Source organism: Spironucleus salmonicida, chromosome 5 (genome assembly GCF_000497125.1).
Source record: "Spironucleus salmonicida strain ATCC 50377 chromosome 5, whole genome shotgun sequence".
Taxonomy (NCBI): Eukaryota; Fornicata; order Diplomonadida; family Hexamitidae; genus Spironucleus; species Spironucleus salmonicida.
The window spans coordinates 1563496-1582119 of NC_090600.1; the positions used below are offsets into that span (position 1 = coordinate 1563496).

The following is an 18624-nucleotide window of genomic DNA, read 5'->3' on the forward strand; positions in this document are numbered from 1 at the left end:
TAATCATTAATTTAATGATTTTACAACATTTTTTACAGTTTCTAGAACCCCTCAAAGTAAAAGCTTTATAATTTCTCAAAAAGTAATATTTATTACTGATTTGAGATAATTTTGTCATTAATATTCGCTAATATTTCAATTGAGTTACCAAAACAGGATTAATACAAAATTGTCATTTTCTAGTATAATAGTATATAATAAAATAATATCACTTTTACTTTTTGTTGGCTTTTTAATCTTCGGTGAACTATAATATCGATTTTTGTAAGCTATCTGATTGAGATATAATACTAACATTCATAAGAACTTGATTTTAGGTACCTGGTGTTAATTCTGGAGCCTTTAAGAGAAGTTAGTTTTGAGATTTTTTGAACTAAAATTAAAGCCTTTAATTCATAACTTAAAAACTATGATTTTACGTTATCTCTTATTCCTAAATTATCACGATATCATTTAAATTAATGACAGTTACCTTGATATATAATTCTAATTACTAAAGCCAGGATTATCCTACTTTTAATCTAATCTCTTAAAATTTATCAATCTAGTTACTTACTTATGTGATAACAGAATTATTTGATGAAAACTTAAATAACTTATTCCTAATATCTTTTTCATATTTTTTCCAATTTTCTTATCTATTAATCCTATTCCTCATCATTTTCTCTATATGGGTTTTTAGATTCTTAAATGGATCTTATAGAGTAAGTAATTTTGTAGACTTTTCTGGTACAAAACATGAAATCTTAGATAAATATTAATTTTAAACTTATAATATTCTTTCATTTTTTGCTTTTTCATCTTATTATTGATCTATGTTGTCTACAAAGCCTTAAAATTAGCTATTATTCTTTAATACATTACTAGATTTAATTGTAGATGATGCAAATTAATCATTCTATAGTTATGTTTCAGTAAGAAATAAACTTTTTTCAATATCAATCTACTATTATTATTCTAAATTTTATATATCCTATTTATTGATAATATGTTCATTATCTATAACAGATTATTTACCATTCATACTATTTTACGTTTTTTATGGATTATTTTTAATATTTTAGTATTAAGAAGGACCTTTTACTATATTCTATGTTATATTTTATTACAATAAATTTTATTAATCAAGAAATAAATCTTTAGTTTTCGAAGCAATAGAATCATTCTACTTATTTTAATAAACTCTATCTGATATTTTATTCTTATTTTCTTATTATAATTATTTTTGATTAAACTTATTATAGTCTTAAATAGCTGCATTAACCCCACTTTTTGAATTAAGCTAACTATTTTCATGCTTGCTCATTAGATTTTACTGCTCTTAACCTGAATTACTTGTTAAATCATTTTATCGTAATACTGTAGTATTTGTATTTTATGATATGATATTTGTGGACTTATGTTCTGATTATCCTTAATTTAATAAAATTGTATTTTTTAACATATTTTCCTATGAATTTATATTAGGATCTTAATTTAAATAGGTCAATGATGTATTTTTGTTATCTAAAAATTATTGCTGAGATTCTCCTGGCTAGAATAAATTACAATTAATTTGGTCTTAAATATTTTCATGTTGGTAAATTCTATTATAACTATCCACTAAATTGCTATCCGACAAACCTTATGAATTTATAGCACTAATGCAATTATTAATATTTGACGTACCTACAATTTCTTATTATATAACAGTATTTAAAGTCTGGTGATTATTATTTACATTTGTTTCATTAGCTTAAAGCATAGTTTATATTTAATTTGAAGCTAATATATTTTATTATAAGTTTTAATTAACTTAATTATTTGATGGTAACTAATCTTGTAGTGATTAATAACCTAATTTCTATATAGTTTCAACATGCTTGAGTGGTGACGTTATATTCTTCTACTATGAATTAATGGACTGACTATTGGAAACATTAATATTAAAATCTGGTAGCTCTTAAATATTATTATCATCTACACTTATTTGCTATTAAATATTTAAATCTGTATGCTGCTAATTAATGACGCAATTACCTATATCTTTTGGATTCATGACGCGGCTATTATTATTAATTTACACTCTTTGTAATAACTATTAACTACATAACCTTGAATCTATATATTAACATTAAATTCCGATGTCTGTAGTATTTTATTATTTTTATGCCTATAATATTGCCTATTAAATAAGCTACAAATCTGTATTATCTGTTAAATCCTAAAGATATTATTCTGAAATACCTTTGACCAACTTGGCAGTTAATTAAGCTTCTTATGTTATAATTTTACTTCCTCCTTATTACTAAATACTATTGATATCTTCTAACTATTGCTATTACTTATCATTATTAAACTTAACCTCCTTTGAATGAAATTTTACTTTTCTGTTTTTTATGATATCAATTTATTACACCTCTGATATTAAATTAGAACACTTGCTACAAATTTATTATTAAAACTGAGTTTAATTATTAACACTAGTAGATATAGAAATCGTCTAAATACTTTAATTTGTAAGGATAACATCTATTGGGCTACTCCTATTAGATTAACTACTGGATGACTTAAACTTAATAAGATTATTTATTGGCTGTGTTTAGATACTTATATTAGCTACCTATTTCTGTTATACAGTTCCTTAAATAATATCATTATAACTAACATCTACTGATTAAGCAAATAATTTCACATTTTATAATTACTGAATAATAATATTATTATCATTTTCCATCTACTATTGTAAAGATTAAATTTAATTAAGACTATCTACTTTGCTTTCTAATTCTTTAATAGACTACTTATAGTTAAAAACTGAATTAACAAGCAACTGGTTAGTATCTTTAAGTTAATTATTCAATACTAATAATTATTTATAATTTGATTAAAGTTCTAAATTTGGTGTAAGCTATTTTTATTTAATAGAACTATCTTATACCTCAATACTAAAATCTCTATTAAAATTATCTGCATTATACATATCACCAATCTTATTTTTAGACAGAATTTACTCTTTAAGTTTATAAATTTCAGACTTAAACAAGTTTTCGTTTTTTTTCTATTAACTATTTAATGTTTTTAAATTATCTAAGATATTTGCAGAAGCTGACTAATCTTATAAAATTAATATTATTTATCCTATAACCTCTTATTAGTAAAATTCTGACTATACTTCTAAAAACGATGTAATAGATTCAATATATGAAAAGTAAAATTTTTTGATAACATACGAACATAAGCCCTGGCAATGTTATATTATCTTCTAATATTATTTGTTATATAAATTATTTACATTTTTAGGGCATTCATGATCGGTAAGAGGATCGCAATATAATTCTTTTTCAAATAAAACAAATAATAATTTTTAATCGAACATTTCTTGTATTTTTTGAGGTAATACGGTGAAAATCTCTTAAATTGGCAACTATAGGTTCATTCTATAATCATCATTTAATTCTGTTATAAAATCTTAAAATAACTCCATTATTTTAGAATGTATAATTATATATAAACAAAACTTTAATTGAATGAGCGAAATTGAAACTACCGAATCTGAATAAATTGATCCTTTAGACTAACTCTTAGAGGAAGAATCATTCGAACCATACGAATATTTGGATGATAAAATCATATATACGAAAGGTATAACAGATACAGAATGTGAGCCGTTTGAGAGTACTGATTCATTATCAACTAATGATTTTGATGAAACTAATAGTTCAGAAGAAACTAATAGTTTAGAAGAAACTTTTGAAATAGAAGAATAAGATACTACTGATTACACAGAAACTACTATTTTATCATCAACAGAAACAACTACTCAGTTTTCGACATCACAAACCAGTTCGTAGAGCTTACACTCATCTTCTTCGAAGTAATCACGATCGCCATCGTAGTCTTTAAATATTGAAGAAGAGTAGTTCGAGCATTCTAAAGATCTTGAATGAAATATTTCACTGTGGAGTAAGTTTTTGTATTTCTTCAATTAGTAAATCAACTTGATCTTGGCAATCTTTTAAATCTAGCTATTTTTGCTTAAGCTACTGCTTTAATTTGTACTACTCATCAAGATTCATCGGGGTTATATTTTTAATCTATTAATGTAAATTACTATTTTCTTACGATAATTTTTTATTTTCCCACTCAAATTTTTCAATTTATTCTTTTTATGTTTTAAAAATTTAGTTTTCTTAATAAAATACAGTATTACTATCTTAAATATTTCTATATTCATTAAGGCGTTTCTTTAGTTGGTTAATAGTGTTCTACTATTACTATTATTGCTCTTAGAGCTAATTTTCATAATTTAACTACAATTTATTATTAATTTCTTTTTCATTAAGTAATTATTTTTTAACCAATAAAAATGCTCTCTGGTGTTCACATAATAACGCTGAACATTGATTAAGAACTTATTTTTAGGGCATAATTTATTTTTCATCCTTTATTTATGAATTTTATTTTATTATTTTGTAGTCTTTTTGGTTATTTTATGTTTTTTTAACAAAATTATAAATTGGCTTATTTGTTAAATTATATAATTTAATATTCAAACTATTAATCTCCTCTTATTTATTATTAAGTTCATCTTTCTATAACTCTATTTATACTTCTAATTAAGTACTATAGTGCTAATTCTTTTCTAATTATGATGTCTTCTGCAAAAGTTCAGTCTCTTTCTCTTATACCTATTTATCTGCAAAAACTTAAAGCTCGGAACCAAATTTCTTCTTATATTAATTTAATCTAATTTCTGCTACACTAGTATCATTTTATAAATATGATGCAATAAACATTTAATAATCATCATACAATCTATTTAGCCTAGGTGTAACATCAAAATCTGTTTAGAATAAAGAGTTATATGAATGCTATTAATTTTAAATATCACATATTGCTGATTTAAGTGATAGTTATAACGAACTAAAAACATTTAATTGTTGCATATCCTGTTTTTATAAACTTGGTATGTCATGCTTAACATATTAAGATTAATTTAATTCAGACATCATTTAAAGATTAGTCTTTTAACTTTTATCTAATATATTGGCTTGTTGCTCTTTCTATTTCAATGCTTTGCCATAAAGGGCATAGTATTTTTATTACTACATTCAAAGTTCTTAATGTATTATTTAATTTATCATATAATATTGAATAATATTCTTTGAGAATGGAAAATTGTTTGTTTCTAAACTAATAAAACTAGATGCTAATTGATTCTTTAAAAGCTTTAAGGCTTAAGTATACTAAACATAATCAGTCATTGTTAGTTCAAATTTCGATTTTTAGTTTTGATCCTTTTAAGTAACTATTTCCTAATTACGACATCATAAAGATTAATAAATGGTAGCTTGATCCTACTTAAATTTTATAAATTTTTGTAAATTAATAAAATATAAAAGAATTTAATCAAATATTTAACTTATCTTCAGATGTAGTCTATAAGGTTGTTTAAAAGGAAATAACTACTTTCTATGTGTATACAAATGTCCTTAAAAATCTCTATTTGCCTTACAATTAAGAATTAAATAATATAATGAATAGTTTACTGCATTTTGTAGATTAAAGCAAGTTGATTTTTGTGAAATCAATTAGAAAAGATCTTATTTAACTGTATAACCTAACTCCAGCTATGAATTTATAAAATATTTTTTAACCATTTGTTTAAAACAATACAATAATGTTAAATTTTTTGGGTTAAAAACCTCTAGAATAGCTGAAAATATTTTTTAAAGCACTCATTGTAGAAGAAATAAAGTTTACCATAATTTTATAGAACAAAAATCTAATAGCTGATCTGTAAAACAATGCAAATATATTAAAAGACAAAAGATCTAAATAATATTAAGACTTATCTGTAATTATTAATGATAACGTTAATGATTTTGGTATAAAATTATTTATAGAATAATGTAATTAAGATATAATCTTTTAGTATCTATAAGAATAATTTAGTGGCTAAATACTTCTAAAGTAACCGATAGCTCCTTAATAATAGTAATATAACTCAGATTTAGATTACCAAAATAATAATACTTCTGTTTCAGATAGTTTATTTATAGAGGATGTTCCTCAAGTAGAGAAATAAGGATCTTCTGTCAAGCATATTTAACTAAATATTTCAGAATGTATTTCTATTGCAACTTCAATATTATAGAAAAAAAGAAGATTAATATTTGTAAAAAATTTAAACATTAACCAGTTAGAGAGTTGGTAATGGTATAAGTCGTAAAAATTTATATTTGCGAAGGATGGTATTCTGTTCAATGTATCAAATAATGATTCTTATATTTTTATGAACAAAGGAATTAAATGTATTGATGATATAACAGTAGAATATATTTGAATGATATATTATTATTCTTACTAAATATAATATTTAATATTCTATTTTCAGATGCATCTTTTATTCATTATCTAGTGTAATATGCAATAAATGTATATTAATATTAATTATTTACCTGTTAATTAATTATAAAGTCAATATCTTTAAATAATGAGTCTAATAATTAGATGTCTGATTGAGTTTTATAATGTAAATTGTTATGCAATTAAGTAATAAATTTGGTTATATTTTCATCAACAAGATCCAATAAATGATTATTTTAACTGATTATGGAAAATAAATTAATATACAATATCAGAATAGAACATATGTAATATGATTAGCTATTCTTTTTATTCATCTTATATCTGATATTCATGTTTTATTATAAAATCATTAAGTAGTATGTTAAAAATTTATTCAATTAATTTGTTAAATCCATTATTGTATAATTAACTCAAAGACTAATTATTTTTATTTCTTTAAAAATGTAATAAATATTAGAAATTCAAATTTTTATTGCTCTAATAATATATATTTTCGATTAATTTATTAGTAAATCATTTTCACATACTACTAATAGTAGAAAAATAATGTTTAAATAAATTTACTTATGATCAGTAATAAATAATAAGAATAATATTATCAAAACTATTGGGACAGTAAGTAATTATGTTAATATATATACAAATAATATATCTGACTTGATATAGTAAATTTGTGATTACTATTAATTTTAATTGATATTATAGCTTAAATATTTTATATCAGAATATAACTTAATTACACTTTTATTATTTTGTATTAAAGTATATAAAATCAGCATCATTAAATGTTACTGCATATGAATATCCTGATTTTTAGCGATTATTTTATTTTAAAAATTAAAGAAACCTAAATATTATTAAAACTTTGAATATAATTTTACCTATTAATATTGTATTTCTAACATAAATATATCATAAAATTTTAATACTAAGTTAGAGAATAATCTATTAACTGATCTTTTATGTAACATGACTTTTTCTCATAATATGCAGTTATATATTGTAATACATATTATCCCTTTGAAAATGTAACACATTCTTGGTCAATCAATTGCATTACTAAATGCTCTAATTGGAGCTACGCTTTAATCAACATAATATTTTTACGGGTAATCCCTTCCTTTTACCGCTGCTACATTATTTTTTGTATTATCCCTTCTACTTTTTGCCTTCAAATCTTCGCGCTAAAAACGCTCAAAACGACAACAAATTCTATTTTTGAGCTGTGGAATTCTTGATTTTTCTGCAAATTGTTTTTTAAATTTAGGGTTCAAGTTTTCAAATGTCGCATCGGTTTTATTATTACTTTCACTATCAACACCATTTGCTATGGTGTTTACACGTATTTTGATCGGTTAAAAGTACGATTGGTAGCGTATATTATTAGCAGTTCTTAGTGTGGGATTTGGAATTATCTATGTACTACTGGACACAGAAACTGCTGGAGCTAAAAATATTATTCTGGGAGATATTTTTGCTTTTGTTGGATGTATTTTATATGCTCTAGGTAGTGTTATAAACTAGATGGGATGCGAGGGTGTTGATTCTGTATGTTTTTTAGCTAATATGGCACCTGGAGCGGTAATAGTTGGAAGCGTTATTTCTGGAGTTTCTGAATACAATTTGTTTTAAACAATTAAGTGGTAGACATGGTTACTTATTTTAGCTTATGCAGTAGAAATGATGATATTTTACTATATAACCGTACTGTTACTATAAAAAACTGCTGCTGTGTATTTTAATCTTTGCTTATTGGTTAGTAACGTTTATTCGTTTGTAATAGCTATTTTTTTATTCAAAACTACACCTAAATGGTATATTATATTTCCTATAATTGGTTTATTAGCTTGCACAATTTTATATTTTTGGTATGACGATAAAGTAAATAAGAAATTCCTAAAGGATAATGAAATCCTTTAATAACATAGTTATTAATCTCTAAATATAGATGTACAAGAATAAGTGAATGAAAATTGATTAGTATTATTAAATTAATTATTTTAAATCGCTTGCGAAAAAATTGTTAACTGCTGTTGCTTATATATATAAATATATATATATATTCCTTTTCAAATTACCACTTCACAAATATGTCAGTTGTGAGAAACTTTTAACCATTAACATATCTTGAATTAATCACAGATTATGCTTATATAGTTATCGATGATGAACTTAGTACATCTGCGAGAAAATAAATTAAGCTAAGACTGTTTTAAGCATATGTCCCAAGAATTTACATTGAAAATATACCTTTATTAATCAAAGAATCAGGAAAATAACCTATTAGATCTATTATATTAATTTCACAAAACACATCTATTGATACAGCTCCTTTATCATCATTGGATTTCAAAATTATTAATGATGATGATATGAATAAACTTTTAACGTAGATAGAAGATTTAGCATAAAGTACTAAAACATGGATTCAAAAGCTTTTTGGTCCATTAGCTGATGTATATTCTCACCGACTAAAGCTTAGATAAGTACAACTAGCTACTTAGTTTTATGATCTTCTTTAGTTAGCTACATTGTAATCATCTGAAATTAGCGAAGATATATCTCTTGATCATGATATTTAAAAATAACTAAACGAATAAATGAAAATCTACAATTGCATACAGAGAGAATGTATTAAAAATACATTTTACTAAAATATGATTGCTGCCCTTAAGTAATAATAATAAATATTATAGTCCTAGCAAATAAATTATGCATCTACTTCCAATTTCCTTTAAGTGTAGGACTTTGAATAATTATTTGCTCCTAAATCACTAGAATCATTAGAGTGCAAGTAGACGTTAAATAATCACACATTACATTTCTTAACAGGTAAGAGTTTATCGTATGATCCTATTTAACTTTAATTTCCCCTTTGTGATGATCCTACTAAGCCTTGGTTTTATATTAACGATGCTAGAATTACTTATAATACTCCTGTAGATAGTTTACCATATGGGCGTCTTTTGATATAAGGCAATTATCTTAAACAACCTAGCTGTATCCTTCAGAATACAGCACTTGGAGAAGGTGCAGATGAGCTTTCATAGAATTATTAAACTTTTGAAACTTCTATTGCTAAAGCATGCCATGCAGTCTCTTAACTTTTAGTTAGCGCAACCAAACATTCTAAAAGAGTTCTAAGCTTAATTTCTGATGAAATAAAAGCAATTTAAGGTATGGATGTTAAAGATATTCAATTAAATTATTAGGATGGTGACTTTAGTTTGAAAAAATCTAAAGTCTATAGAAACACATTAGAAGAAGATGTAGACGATTTTATTATATAAAATTCCGCTTTATTATGCGACATCGGTTATAATAGGGAAAAACTTCCTTGTTATAAACAGTATTTAGAATTAAAATTATAAGATTAAAGCTAGTTTACTTATGATTAAAAGTTTATTATGATACTTTGCGACAAGCTATAATTCCCAGATAATTCGAAGCTGTCTAAATCATGGATTATGGATTTCGATGAAATGTTTTTAGTCAATAGAACTTTCAACGGCTAATCACCAGTTTCCCTTTATACATAAGAAGCGACAATCAAACCAACTGATGAAGATGACATTATAACAATACGTCCTAAGTTTATACAGTCTTAGTACTAGCTATCTATCTAAAGAATGAACAGGAAAAGAACAACATATGACATGATAGTTTTATTGGGTTAATTCTTATCGTTGGTATCATAGATTGATCCCCTACCTAAAAGATCATACACACACCGCCTTCTGTTTAATGAAAAGTTAGCATTAAAACATCTTTTTGTTCCTCACGAGATAGCTGAATAATGTGAATAAGAACGTTTAGTTTTATAGTAGAACAACTAAAATAATGTTAAAAATGCTATCACACCTTAAAACAATAAGTAGTTCTATGATCTAGTAGTTTCAAAAGTAGAGTAAATATCTTCTAGAGATAAATTTGCGAAAACACGTGTTGCTGAAGATTGTAATCCTGGAGATTGTGCAGTATGCAATGTCAGATTCGATAGCTATAAGTAGCATATATTCAGTTCAGACCATAAAAGATAGTATAGAAACATAATGTAATAGAATGAAAATATGCTAGCAGAACTATAGAGATATTAATTAAGATATGATATTGTTTAGGCTTTAAATACTTAATTAAATGCAATAGCATGTACTTTGGCATCAGAGATGAATATATCCTGGTCCTAGGCAATCACTGCTATCAATGAGTCAATTAGAGCGGTAGGTGGCTAGTTTTAACTAGATACGGAAGATGCACCTCGTGCAGGATCTCCAACCTGCAAATCTAATCAATTTGCTCATTGGAGAGAAGACTAATGCCTTAGAAGATAAAGTATGTTAGAAAATGTTTTAACATCAGGGCAAAGCAGAAAATCCGGATATAAGAGAATAAAAGCATGTGCTGGATCATTTTTAGTATGTGTTTTAGGGGTAGAGAAAAATAGAGTTAAGTGTATCGAATAATTTTTATAGGATTAGTTCTCAGTATAATAAAAAGAGAATACATTTAGTAAAAATTTAATTGATTATATGTATTACGAGTATATTGATGAACCTAACCAGTTTGAAAAAGGGTAGGTAAGAATTGTCTTGAAAAACGATCCTCAATATTGGTTCCACTAACCTGGCTATAATAAGTTGCTAAATATAGCATATATCACTTTACTATGTAGAGCAGCACAAGGTATGCCTCTTACTGCGGAGACCAAATAAGACTAGTATATTGACTTAGAAGAAACCAAATTTTAAAATGATGCTTATTTGTTATAAATTAGTAACTATCTTTCAGATTGCTTCCCTTAAATTGATGGTGTAGTGTATCAATAAGCTCTTACAAAATTATAAGAAAAGAGATTTCTATAATCGGGCCCTAAGCAGTCGTTGTAATAGCCTACGGCATCCCTAGATGTAATGAAACTAGATATTAAGAGCTTAAAATAAGAGCTCGCTGATATTGAAATTGGCCATATTCCAAAAACGGATAGTATCATTAGAATCGCCAAGACAATTATTCAAATATAGGAGGATAAATAAATATCTACACAATAACTTTATTAAAAGGCTATTGAGTAATTCAAATCTAAATAATTACCAGATATCCACCCGAGAATACAACCAGCTATTTAAGAGTTTGTCAACGGTAATACAATTACAGATTTATCAACCATTTCATTTAAAAATCCTGAAAATTACGAAGAAAGCGACAGTTGTGAACTGGAAGTAACTCCTTATAGAGTTAAATTGCCTCAGTTCAATATTTTTGATCCATTAATTAAAAAGAACGACGAGTTAGTTTAAACTGTTATAGACTAGTTGAATACTGAATAGTCAAAGCTTTAAAATATTTCATCTGCTGTTAAACAAGAAGGAGTTAAGCCTGGAAACTATCCATAATAATTCCAATAAATACTTCATTCTCCTAATCACAGAATCGCAGAAATTGGTGTCACAAACTCATTACTAGAGTGTTCTAATACATTGATATAGAAAATCTTCTAACAAGCTTCTGAAACACTATAAATCTCATTGTCTGCTTTTGTTTATCATACGAACTAAGAGTATGCAGGTACTAACACTCTACAAACTTTTGAGCCCATAACCAATGACAAAAACTATCTTCTTGACGAAGTTAAACCCCACATTTTATCAGAAGTTTAACGTGCAAATTCTTGTGTCAGACACGAGAAATCACCATCTAAAGTTCACAGATCAATCCGTGCGAACTCAATTTGTACAAGAGATTGCAATTTAGACCCAGAGTAAGTCTCACTTTACTACTTACGCAACGCTGACTATACACCTTAATTCACTGACTCCTTATCAACTGTATCGTCGCCACAAATGGTCACAGTCGGAGAGCAGTCTACCAACATCGCATATTCTACAGTTTTAGCTGACAATTATGTTTCAGCGAACTACGAGCAGCAGTCAACACCAGAAGCTCTAAAATTGAACAACAAACCCATTATCGCCTCCCCAATCCTCTCAACGTCATCCCACTACCAATTCTACAGACAAATGTTGCCTGAAAATTTTGACCAGCTCGCCACGAAGCAGCAGAAGATGCTACTGCGCCAGTTCATTCCAATTTCAGAGTCTCAAATTTCTGCCGTTTACGCCACCCTGGCGACGGTCTATGGCGGTTTCTCGCAAATGATCGAAATTACGGTCCAGTTCTGGAAGAGCTCAGCGGACGCGATTTTGGGCAGTTCGAGCTCAGTGCACACCATTTTGCACGAGAAACACTACGGTTTAAACATCGCTGATATCGCAAGTGTAACGCTGATCGGGCTGACAGCCAGGAGCAAGCTTTTGCAGGAGAAGGCCGAGGCCGATAAAAGGGAGAGGAAACTGAGAATTGCTAGCAAGCAGGTCAACAGGTGCGTGCCGCCAGATGGCATTGTGGACAAGAGGATCATCGAGGACGCGTTTTCGGTTAGGGAGGAAATCGATGTAAAGGTCGTCAAAAATGAAGGTTTCGCTGACAAGCTTAACTGCGACATCATAATTGGTGGTATTTACGGACTGAACGGGACTGAGTGAAGGATGGGTGATTTTTAGGGCTAGTTTAAAAAAATCAGATCGGGGTCATAAGATACTTGAAGATTTGAAAAATAGGAAAAATAAGATCGGAAAATTCAATTTTCGTAAAGTTAATATATTATTTTATATAAATTAGAATATAATGTTTATACTAGAAGCTTTATGTTATTATATAATATAGTATACATATAGCTTTATAAATCAAAATGAACCAAACTGCATATGAGATTCTCAACGTTAAATTTGAAGATGAAAATAGCGAAATTTCATATGATAACAAGAACTATATGTAATCCATAGCTTATAAAGCAATTAATAGCAAAACAGCTAGGAAGTTTTATGAATTAACCAAGCAAGTTAAAATAGATGTAACAAAAGTTTCAGCACTCCTAGCTGACAACCAATTAACCTGGCAAAAAGACGCACCTCACTACTTCAATGCCTGGGTAGATACTATTGAGAACAAGCCAATTAAGCTTGAATATAAACATATTTCGCTTATCGATAAGGAGTCTTTCGGTACAAACTAGACACTATAGTTCACGTTTTATGTTGATATATCACTTAAAGTGGACAACTAAATCATGGAAAAGAAGATTAAAATGAGTAATAAGCAGTCTATTACTTCATCCAAGTAGATAACATTCCAAATTCCATATATCAGAACTAACGCTAATATAAACGCAGCTTTTCCTAAATCTGATCCTCTTACTGAGCTTTTACCAGATTTGCAGTTTATGTAAAACTCGCTTTTTAGAGCCAAACCAACTGATTCTGAGGAGGATATTGACATTAAAGAATACAAAGAAGAAATTTCAATGGTATTAACAGCGTAGCTTGTTGAATTTTATGATTTATTAGTTTGCAAATTTAGTGTTTTCAAGCCTGAAACTTTTGAGATTGGGTTGGACTGCTAGTTCAAAAAATGTGAAATGATTTATAATAATTGCATCGTTTAAAATTATAAACTCGATAAGACACCGAGATTTTTGATTATGAATTTGGTGAATGGTGGAATCGTGGGTCAGAAGGGTGAGAGCAAGACGAAATAGCTTATTTAAGGTTTTTTGAGAAAAAATGAAAAGGAATGAAAAATTATTCATTTCACTAAGAAATTTAATAGCTAATCATTTGTATATAACGAATTTGCTACTTGATCATAGATTCTAGCATATTAAGCTGTAAATATAGTAATTTTAGTAACCTGCTTGCTGGTTAGTTCAGTTTAGTTGAGTGGAATAAAATATTTGAAAGCAAGATTAGTTATCTCCTATTCATATTTTCTAAGTAGATCTTGCTAAAGGGCATTTTTGAAATTTGCTAAAAGTGACATTTACTTTGTATATTCTATTTATACAATTATATAATAAAGATATTATATATACGAAAAATGATTATCTTATTAGCATGGATGTAGTAATTTCCTTAATCAGAGTTTTACTTCTCTAATAAAATTGTTATTATAGAAAAAGAACCAGTTTTTAATTTTACGAATTTTGATAGGAAAAATATAAGTTGTTTTTCAAATACTAAGCATTCTTAATTTTAATATTAAAAACCTGATTTTACACAGAATATACCCAAATTGATAGATTCAGTTATGGATGATATAAATATTACTTCTTTTTCTGATACATATTTCCTACATTTTAACAAAACTATCTTTAATTTAAACTTTTCTCATTTCAAAGTACCCTAATTTTAAAAATTAAAAATAGAAGTAAATTATAATGGAGAAATATTATCATAAGAACAATCTTGGATGTATGCTGTTGCAGGATTGGTGCAGATATAAGGAGTTAAACATCAAAAATATCAATTGTTCGAAAATGAGTAACCAGTTGATCTAGATTTGGAGGAGTTTGCAAAATACTAAAAAGATTTAGATATTATTAGACCTAGAACTACATATTGGAGATAACAATAAGATTATTACTAGACTAATAAAATGGCGTTTAAAAATAGATTAATTGACTCATAAGTGGAACATGTTTATATAACTTAATTTAATTTTGATGATATTGTGGTGTAGATTATAGGCGTATGTATGCCTAACTTTTCTAATTCCAACTAAATGAATTGCGAGATAGTAAATTTCTCAAGCATAGGTGATAAGGTGGAAATAACATTAGGTTGCTAAAGATTATGCCAAATTGAAAGACTTTATTAAAGTGTATTTAGAAACTCATTAAGTGTTGATTTAAATATTTGTTAGTGATTCATTTACTGGTAGATACTATAATATTATTTCATTATTTTTAACTTTTCAGTCTAATAATGAAAAATAATGTATGTATTTTAACTGGATAAATAGGATGCGGGAAATCAACCATAGCGTAAAAACTAAATACATTAGGATACAATGTTTTCGATGCTGATGATATTGTTCGATTTTTGTAATAGCCAGGACAATATTGTTATAATTAGATTGTTAAAAATTTTTAAAACATAGTATTAGAGGATAAGTAATTAGATCGCAAGCAAATATCACAGTAGGTGTTTGGACCCTAAAACATGGAAAAATTATAGCTTTTAAATAAGATTGTTCATCCTTAAGTTAATAAGTAAATTAAAAAAATATTGTTCTTTAATATTTTTAAATTAAAAATACTATCAGGCATTCCTTAAGATTGTATTTACAATCGATATAACAAGGCTTTAATAGTGGTTATACCTTTATGGCTTGAGTAATCAAAGAAAACAATTTTCCCTGTATTTGATATCTAGCTATCTAGTTAAGAGGAGCAAATTAAAAGGTTACTAAATCGTGGGCATTCTCATTAAGATGCAGTAAATCGAATTAAAGCATAAATGAGTTTTGATGAGAGGAGAAAAAGAGCAAATCGTGTGTTTATTAATGATAGTCCAGATACGAATATTTTAGTTTAATAATTGTCTTAATATATAAATAATTATTAAGGAGGAACATTGTATACTATTTATTAACACATAACATAGATTATATTTATTCTACTGGTCGTTATTGTCTATTTAGTGATTTTTTGATATGACTCTTATAGTAAACTGTTTTTGGCTTCATCATTTCAATACTGAAGCAACAGTATTGCTCATTTAATCAATTTTTTACAAATCATAAACAAATTTAGATGATTTAGTATCTCTATATATTGTATACAAAAATATTAATCACTATGGAAAATAATGAAATAAAAATATAAATGGCGGAAAATGCGAATCTGTTACACGAAATATCCTGCTAGCAATAATTAGATATACTAACAGTAAAACATGCTACACAGGTATAATAATATTAAGATAAAATCAGCATATTAAATGCATAATTAGAAGCGAAACAACAGCTTATTGACGTTCTAATCAATCCGAACAATATAGATTTTCTGCCAGAAAGTCTTGAAAATTCATCATATGAGCAAGCTAAATTGCCTAGCGAGGATCTCCCTCTTTAGTAGAATTTAGAGCGCCAGCGTGAGTTATTTTTTGAGCTCCAGGCGATGGATTCCCACAGTTCTGATTAACCTGACTATTTTTCAGAAAAAATATCTCTTATTAGCTCCAAACTAGATCTGCTTGAATCTCAATAGCAGGGCGTTGAAGAATCTAAAACTATCATCCAGGCCAAAATTCAAAAGGATGAACTATCGCTAGACGAGCTGAAGTGAGGTATTTCTGTCACGGCTTTTCTCCCTGCATTTCTGCGAGCAGCTCCTCGACAGTAAAATTGTCACTGCCCTCCTCCTCCGCGAGCTGATTTATCAGCTCCATCCGGCGGCTTTCTCTCGACTGACCAGCATTTTAAATCTGCTTGATTAGCCCGTCCAAAATCTGGCCAGTTTGAGCCTGCTGCTGCTCCAGTTCAGCATTTTGACCCACTTGACAGTTCGCCGTCAAGTTTTCAGGCTTTTCATCCTAGAAAGTCACTGCCTCGTCCCCGCCTACTCCACATGATGCGGTTTGCTTCTTGTCGTCGTCCTGGAAAAGGTCATACTCAGATTATATGTCGTTCTGGAGGTTACTTTTTGGTTCCACCTGCGGTTGACTCATGAAGTTTGGGATTTTGGATAGATCTACCTGCTGCTAATCTTCCGGCGCAGCAGTCTCAAAGCCACAGTTCGAGTCAACTTAATCATACACAATATCATACTTTTTTACTGGTGCTTCTTCAGTCACCTGCGTCAAAGAATCGCTTTTTGCGCTTTGGTTTCGAGCCTGTTAGAGTTCTGATGCTACTTTGTAGCCACCCTACGAACGTATGACATCTCGGGGAGCAATTTACGATGTTAGCATTTAAGCTTTGGCTTCCTCAGCGCGCTGTAGAACTTATCTTGTCAGGTCATCGGCTTTGGAGGTAAAATTGACATCTATTACTCCAAGTTTCCCTACAGCCTTCGCATAAAGCGAGTTACAGTTATCGCTCAGCTGATTAAGTGGCTATGCTGGCTTTTTGGTTGGCGTGGCTTCGCGTTTGAATTTCATTTATTACGCGATTTCGTGTGATAGCTGAGGCTTCGCCGTAGATTATCGCGGAGTAGTTTTAATGGTTTTTGTAGGAATAATTTGACCAATTCCTGAAATAGTTATTTTTGACTGCTGCTGGGAGAATGAAGTGGCTTACGTTGTTTGTATTTTTGGTGGTTTAGCTTGGCTCTAAGCGGGGTATTGGGCCTTCATTTGCAAGAGTTATTTTTCCATTTAAAGTATCTCTTGTTCATGCTGCTTTGTCTTAGCCTACTCGGATTTGAGACCTATTTTTGCAGCAGACGTTGGGAACATTAAAATAAATTTTGGTATTTATAGATTAAAATATAATAAATTTTACAAGAATTATTTTAAAAATTATATAAATATAATATTATAATAACGCAGGAAGGCGAAAATGAGCTAAAATTCAGGATTTAATTAGTTTGTTACAAGGTCGGCTAATAACTTAAATCAGAAAATTTACATCATTTATCTAGTCGCTCTATCTGTTTCTGTTTTCATTATATCATACTTGTATGTCTAAACTGTTTAGATGATTCCAGCATCGAAAAATTTTAAAAACCTTATACCTAAATTTTCATACTCATTTAGATTACCATAAATTTCAATTTAGACAATTTATCCTGATTTCCGTGGTTACATTGTATATTCATGCCCTGCAATGTAAATAGATTTTGAACACCCTGTATAATCATAAGTTTTGCTTAAATACGCACCAGATAACAAACATTTTCATTTTTAAGTTACTAATGGTACTATATTATCATTAATTTTTGATAGAAATGGTGCATCTGATAGATAAAATGTCGTTGTGATGAAAGATTAGGAATTTATTGGTAATACAGATAACATTATATGTGAATTGATTTCTTGTAATTTTGTGATCTCTTCTGTATTAAATGCTAAACATGATGTATTATTAACTGTTAATTCTTTTCAGATACTAACAAATAACTGTAATAAAATTGAATCTACTCAAGTACATCATATTCTAAATCCTGAAAGAAATTATTGTTCTTACTTTGTTAATCTACATCCATAAAATTATGTAGTGTTTAATGAAATTTTCGAATAAAGTATTTGGGGGATGTAAAAAGGTAATGGGTTTGATATTTATAGATTAGTGAAAAATGACGACGGGCTTAATTTTTTAACATTAAGTTTATGTGGTCTTAGTATATTTTTGGTGATTGGAGGTGTAGGACATGCACTAATTAAATCAATTGTTGATAATGTGAAGGTAGACTGATTTATATATTTAAATTTA

General features: G+C 28.0%; 13 protein-coding genes across 13 annotated transcripts; 8 read left to right on the top strand and 5 right to left on the bottom strand. All coding sequences in view use genetic code 6, as the record gives it.

Annotated features, from left to right (window-relative positions):
- Nucleotides 1-208: 208 nt before the first annotated feature.
- Nucleotides 209-3466, bottom strand: SS50377_25519 (uncharacterized protein; the record flags this gene model as incomplete). The annotated part of the gene is made up of 1 exon (XM_067909351.1): nt 209-3466. One exon carries the CDS (start codon nt 3464-3466, stop codon nt 209-211), a length of 3258 nt encoding a protein of 1085 aa, XP_067764172.1.
- Nucleotides 3467-3509: 43 nt separating this feature from the next.
- SS50377_25520 (uncharacterized protein) lies at nt 3510-3929 on the top strand (the record flags this gene model as incomplete). The annotated part of the gene is made up of 1 exon (XM_067909352.1): nt 3510-3929. One exon carries the CDS (start codon nt 3510-3512, stop codon nt 3927-3929), a length of 420 nt encoding a protein of 139 aa, XP_067764173.1.
- A 6-nt stretch (nt 3930-3935) lies between these two features.
- SS50377_25521 (uncharacterized protein) lies at nt 3936-5093 on the bottom strand (the record flags this gene model as incomplete). The annotated part of the gene is made up of 1 exon (XM_067909353.1): nt 3936-5093. One exon carries the CDS (start codon nt 5091-5093, stop codon nt 3936-3938), a length of 1158 nt encoding a protein of 385 aa, XP_067764174.1.
- A 2287-nt stretch (nt 5094-7380) lies between these two features.
- SS50377_25522 (Carboxylate/amino acid/amine transporter family protein) lies at nt 7381-8331 on the top strand (the record flags this gene model as incomplete). The annotated part of the gene is made up of 1 exon (XM_067909354.1): nt 7381-8331. One exon carries the CDS (start codon nt 7381-7383, stop codon nt 8329-8331), a length of 951 nt encoding a protein of 316 aa, XP_067764175.1.
- A 113-nt stretch (nt 8332-8444) lies between these two features.
- SS50377_25523 (uncharacterized protein) lies at nt 8445-12896 on the top strand (the record flags this gene model as incomplete). Its single annotated transcript, XM_067909355.1, has 1 exon — nt 8445-12896. One exon carries the CDS (start codon nt 8445-8447, stop codon nt 12894-12896), a length of 4452 nt encoding a protein of 1483 aa, XP_067764176.1.
- A 206-nt stretch (nt 12897-13102) lies between these two features.
- Nucleotides 13103-13987, top strand: SS50377_25524 (uncharacterized protein; the record flags this gene model as incomplete). The annotated part of the gene is made up of 1 exon (XM_067909356.1): nt 13103-13987. The coding sequence occupies one exon, from the start codon at nt 13103-13105 to the stop codon at nt 13985-13987; it is 885 nt and encodes a 294-aa protein (XP_067764177.1).
- Nucleotides 13988-13995: 8 nt separating this feature from the next.
- On the bottom strand, nt 13996-14229 carry SS50377_25525 (uncharacterized protein; the record flags this gene model as incomplete). Its single annotated transcript, XM_067909357.1, has 1 exon — nt 13996-14229. One exon carries the CDS (start codon nt 14227-14229, stop codon nt 13996-13998), a length of 234 nt encoding a protein of 77 aa, XP_067764178.1.
- Nucleotides 14230-14658: 429 nt separating this feature from the next.
- SS50377_25526 (uncharacterized protein) lies at nt 14659-15114 on the top strand (the record flags this gene model as incomplete). Its single annotated transcript, XM_067909358.1, has 1 exon — nt 14659-15114. One exon carries the CDS (start codon nt 14659-14661, stop codon nt 15112-15114), a length of 456 nt encoding a protein of 151 aa, XP_067764179.1.
- A 59-nt stretch (nt 15115-15173) lies between these two features.
- On the top strand, nt 15174-15902 carry SS50377_25527 (Dephospho-CoA kinase; the record flags this gene model as incomplete). The annotated part of the gene is made up of 1 exon (XM_067909359.1): nt 15174-15902. One exon carries the CDS (start codon nt 15174-15176, stop codon nt 15900-15902), a length of 729 nt encoding a protein of 242 aa, XP_067764180.1.
- A 146-nt stretch (nt 15903-16048) lies between these two features.
- On the top strand, nt 16049-16537 carry SS50377_25528 (uncharacterized protein; the record flags this gene model as incomplete). The annotated part of the gene is made up of 1 exon (XM_067909360.1): nt 16049-16537. One exon carries the CDS (start codon nt 16049-16051, stop codon nt 16535-16537), a length of 489 nt encoding a protein of 162 aa, XP_067764181.1.
- A 10-nt stretch (nt 16538-16547) lies between these two features.
- SS50377_25529 (uncharacterized protein) lies at nt 16548-17648 on the bottom strand (the record flags this gene model as incomplete). Its single annotated transcript, XM_067909361.1, has 1 exon — nt 16548-17648. One exon carries the CDS (start codon nt 17646-17648, stop codon nt 16548-16550), a length of 1101 nt encoding a protein of 366 aa, XP_067764182.1.
- Nucleotides 17649-17807: 159 nt separating this feature from the next.
- SS50377_25530 (uncharacterized protein) lies at nt 17808-17999 on the bottom strand (the record flags this gene model as incomplete). Its single annotated transcript, XM_067909362.1, has 1 exon — nt 17808-17999. One exon carries the CDS (start codon nt 17997-17999, stop codon nt 17808-17810), a length of 192 nt encoding a protein of 63 aa, XP_067764183.1.
- Nucleotides 18000-18018: 19 nt separating this feature from the next.
- SS50377_25531 (uncharacterized protein) lies at nt 18019-18606 on the top strand (the record flags this gene model as incomplete). Its single annotated transcript, XM_067909363.1, has 1 exon — nt 18019-18606. The coding sequence occupies one exon, from the start codon at nt 18019-18021 to the stop codon at nt 18604-18606; it is 588 nt and encodes a 195-aa protein (XP_067764184.1).
- Nucleotides 18607-18624: the final 18 nt, after the last annotated feature.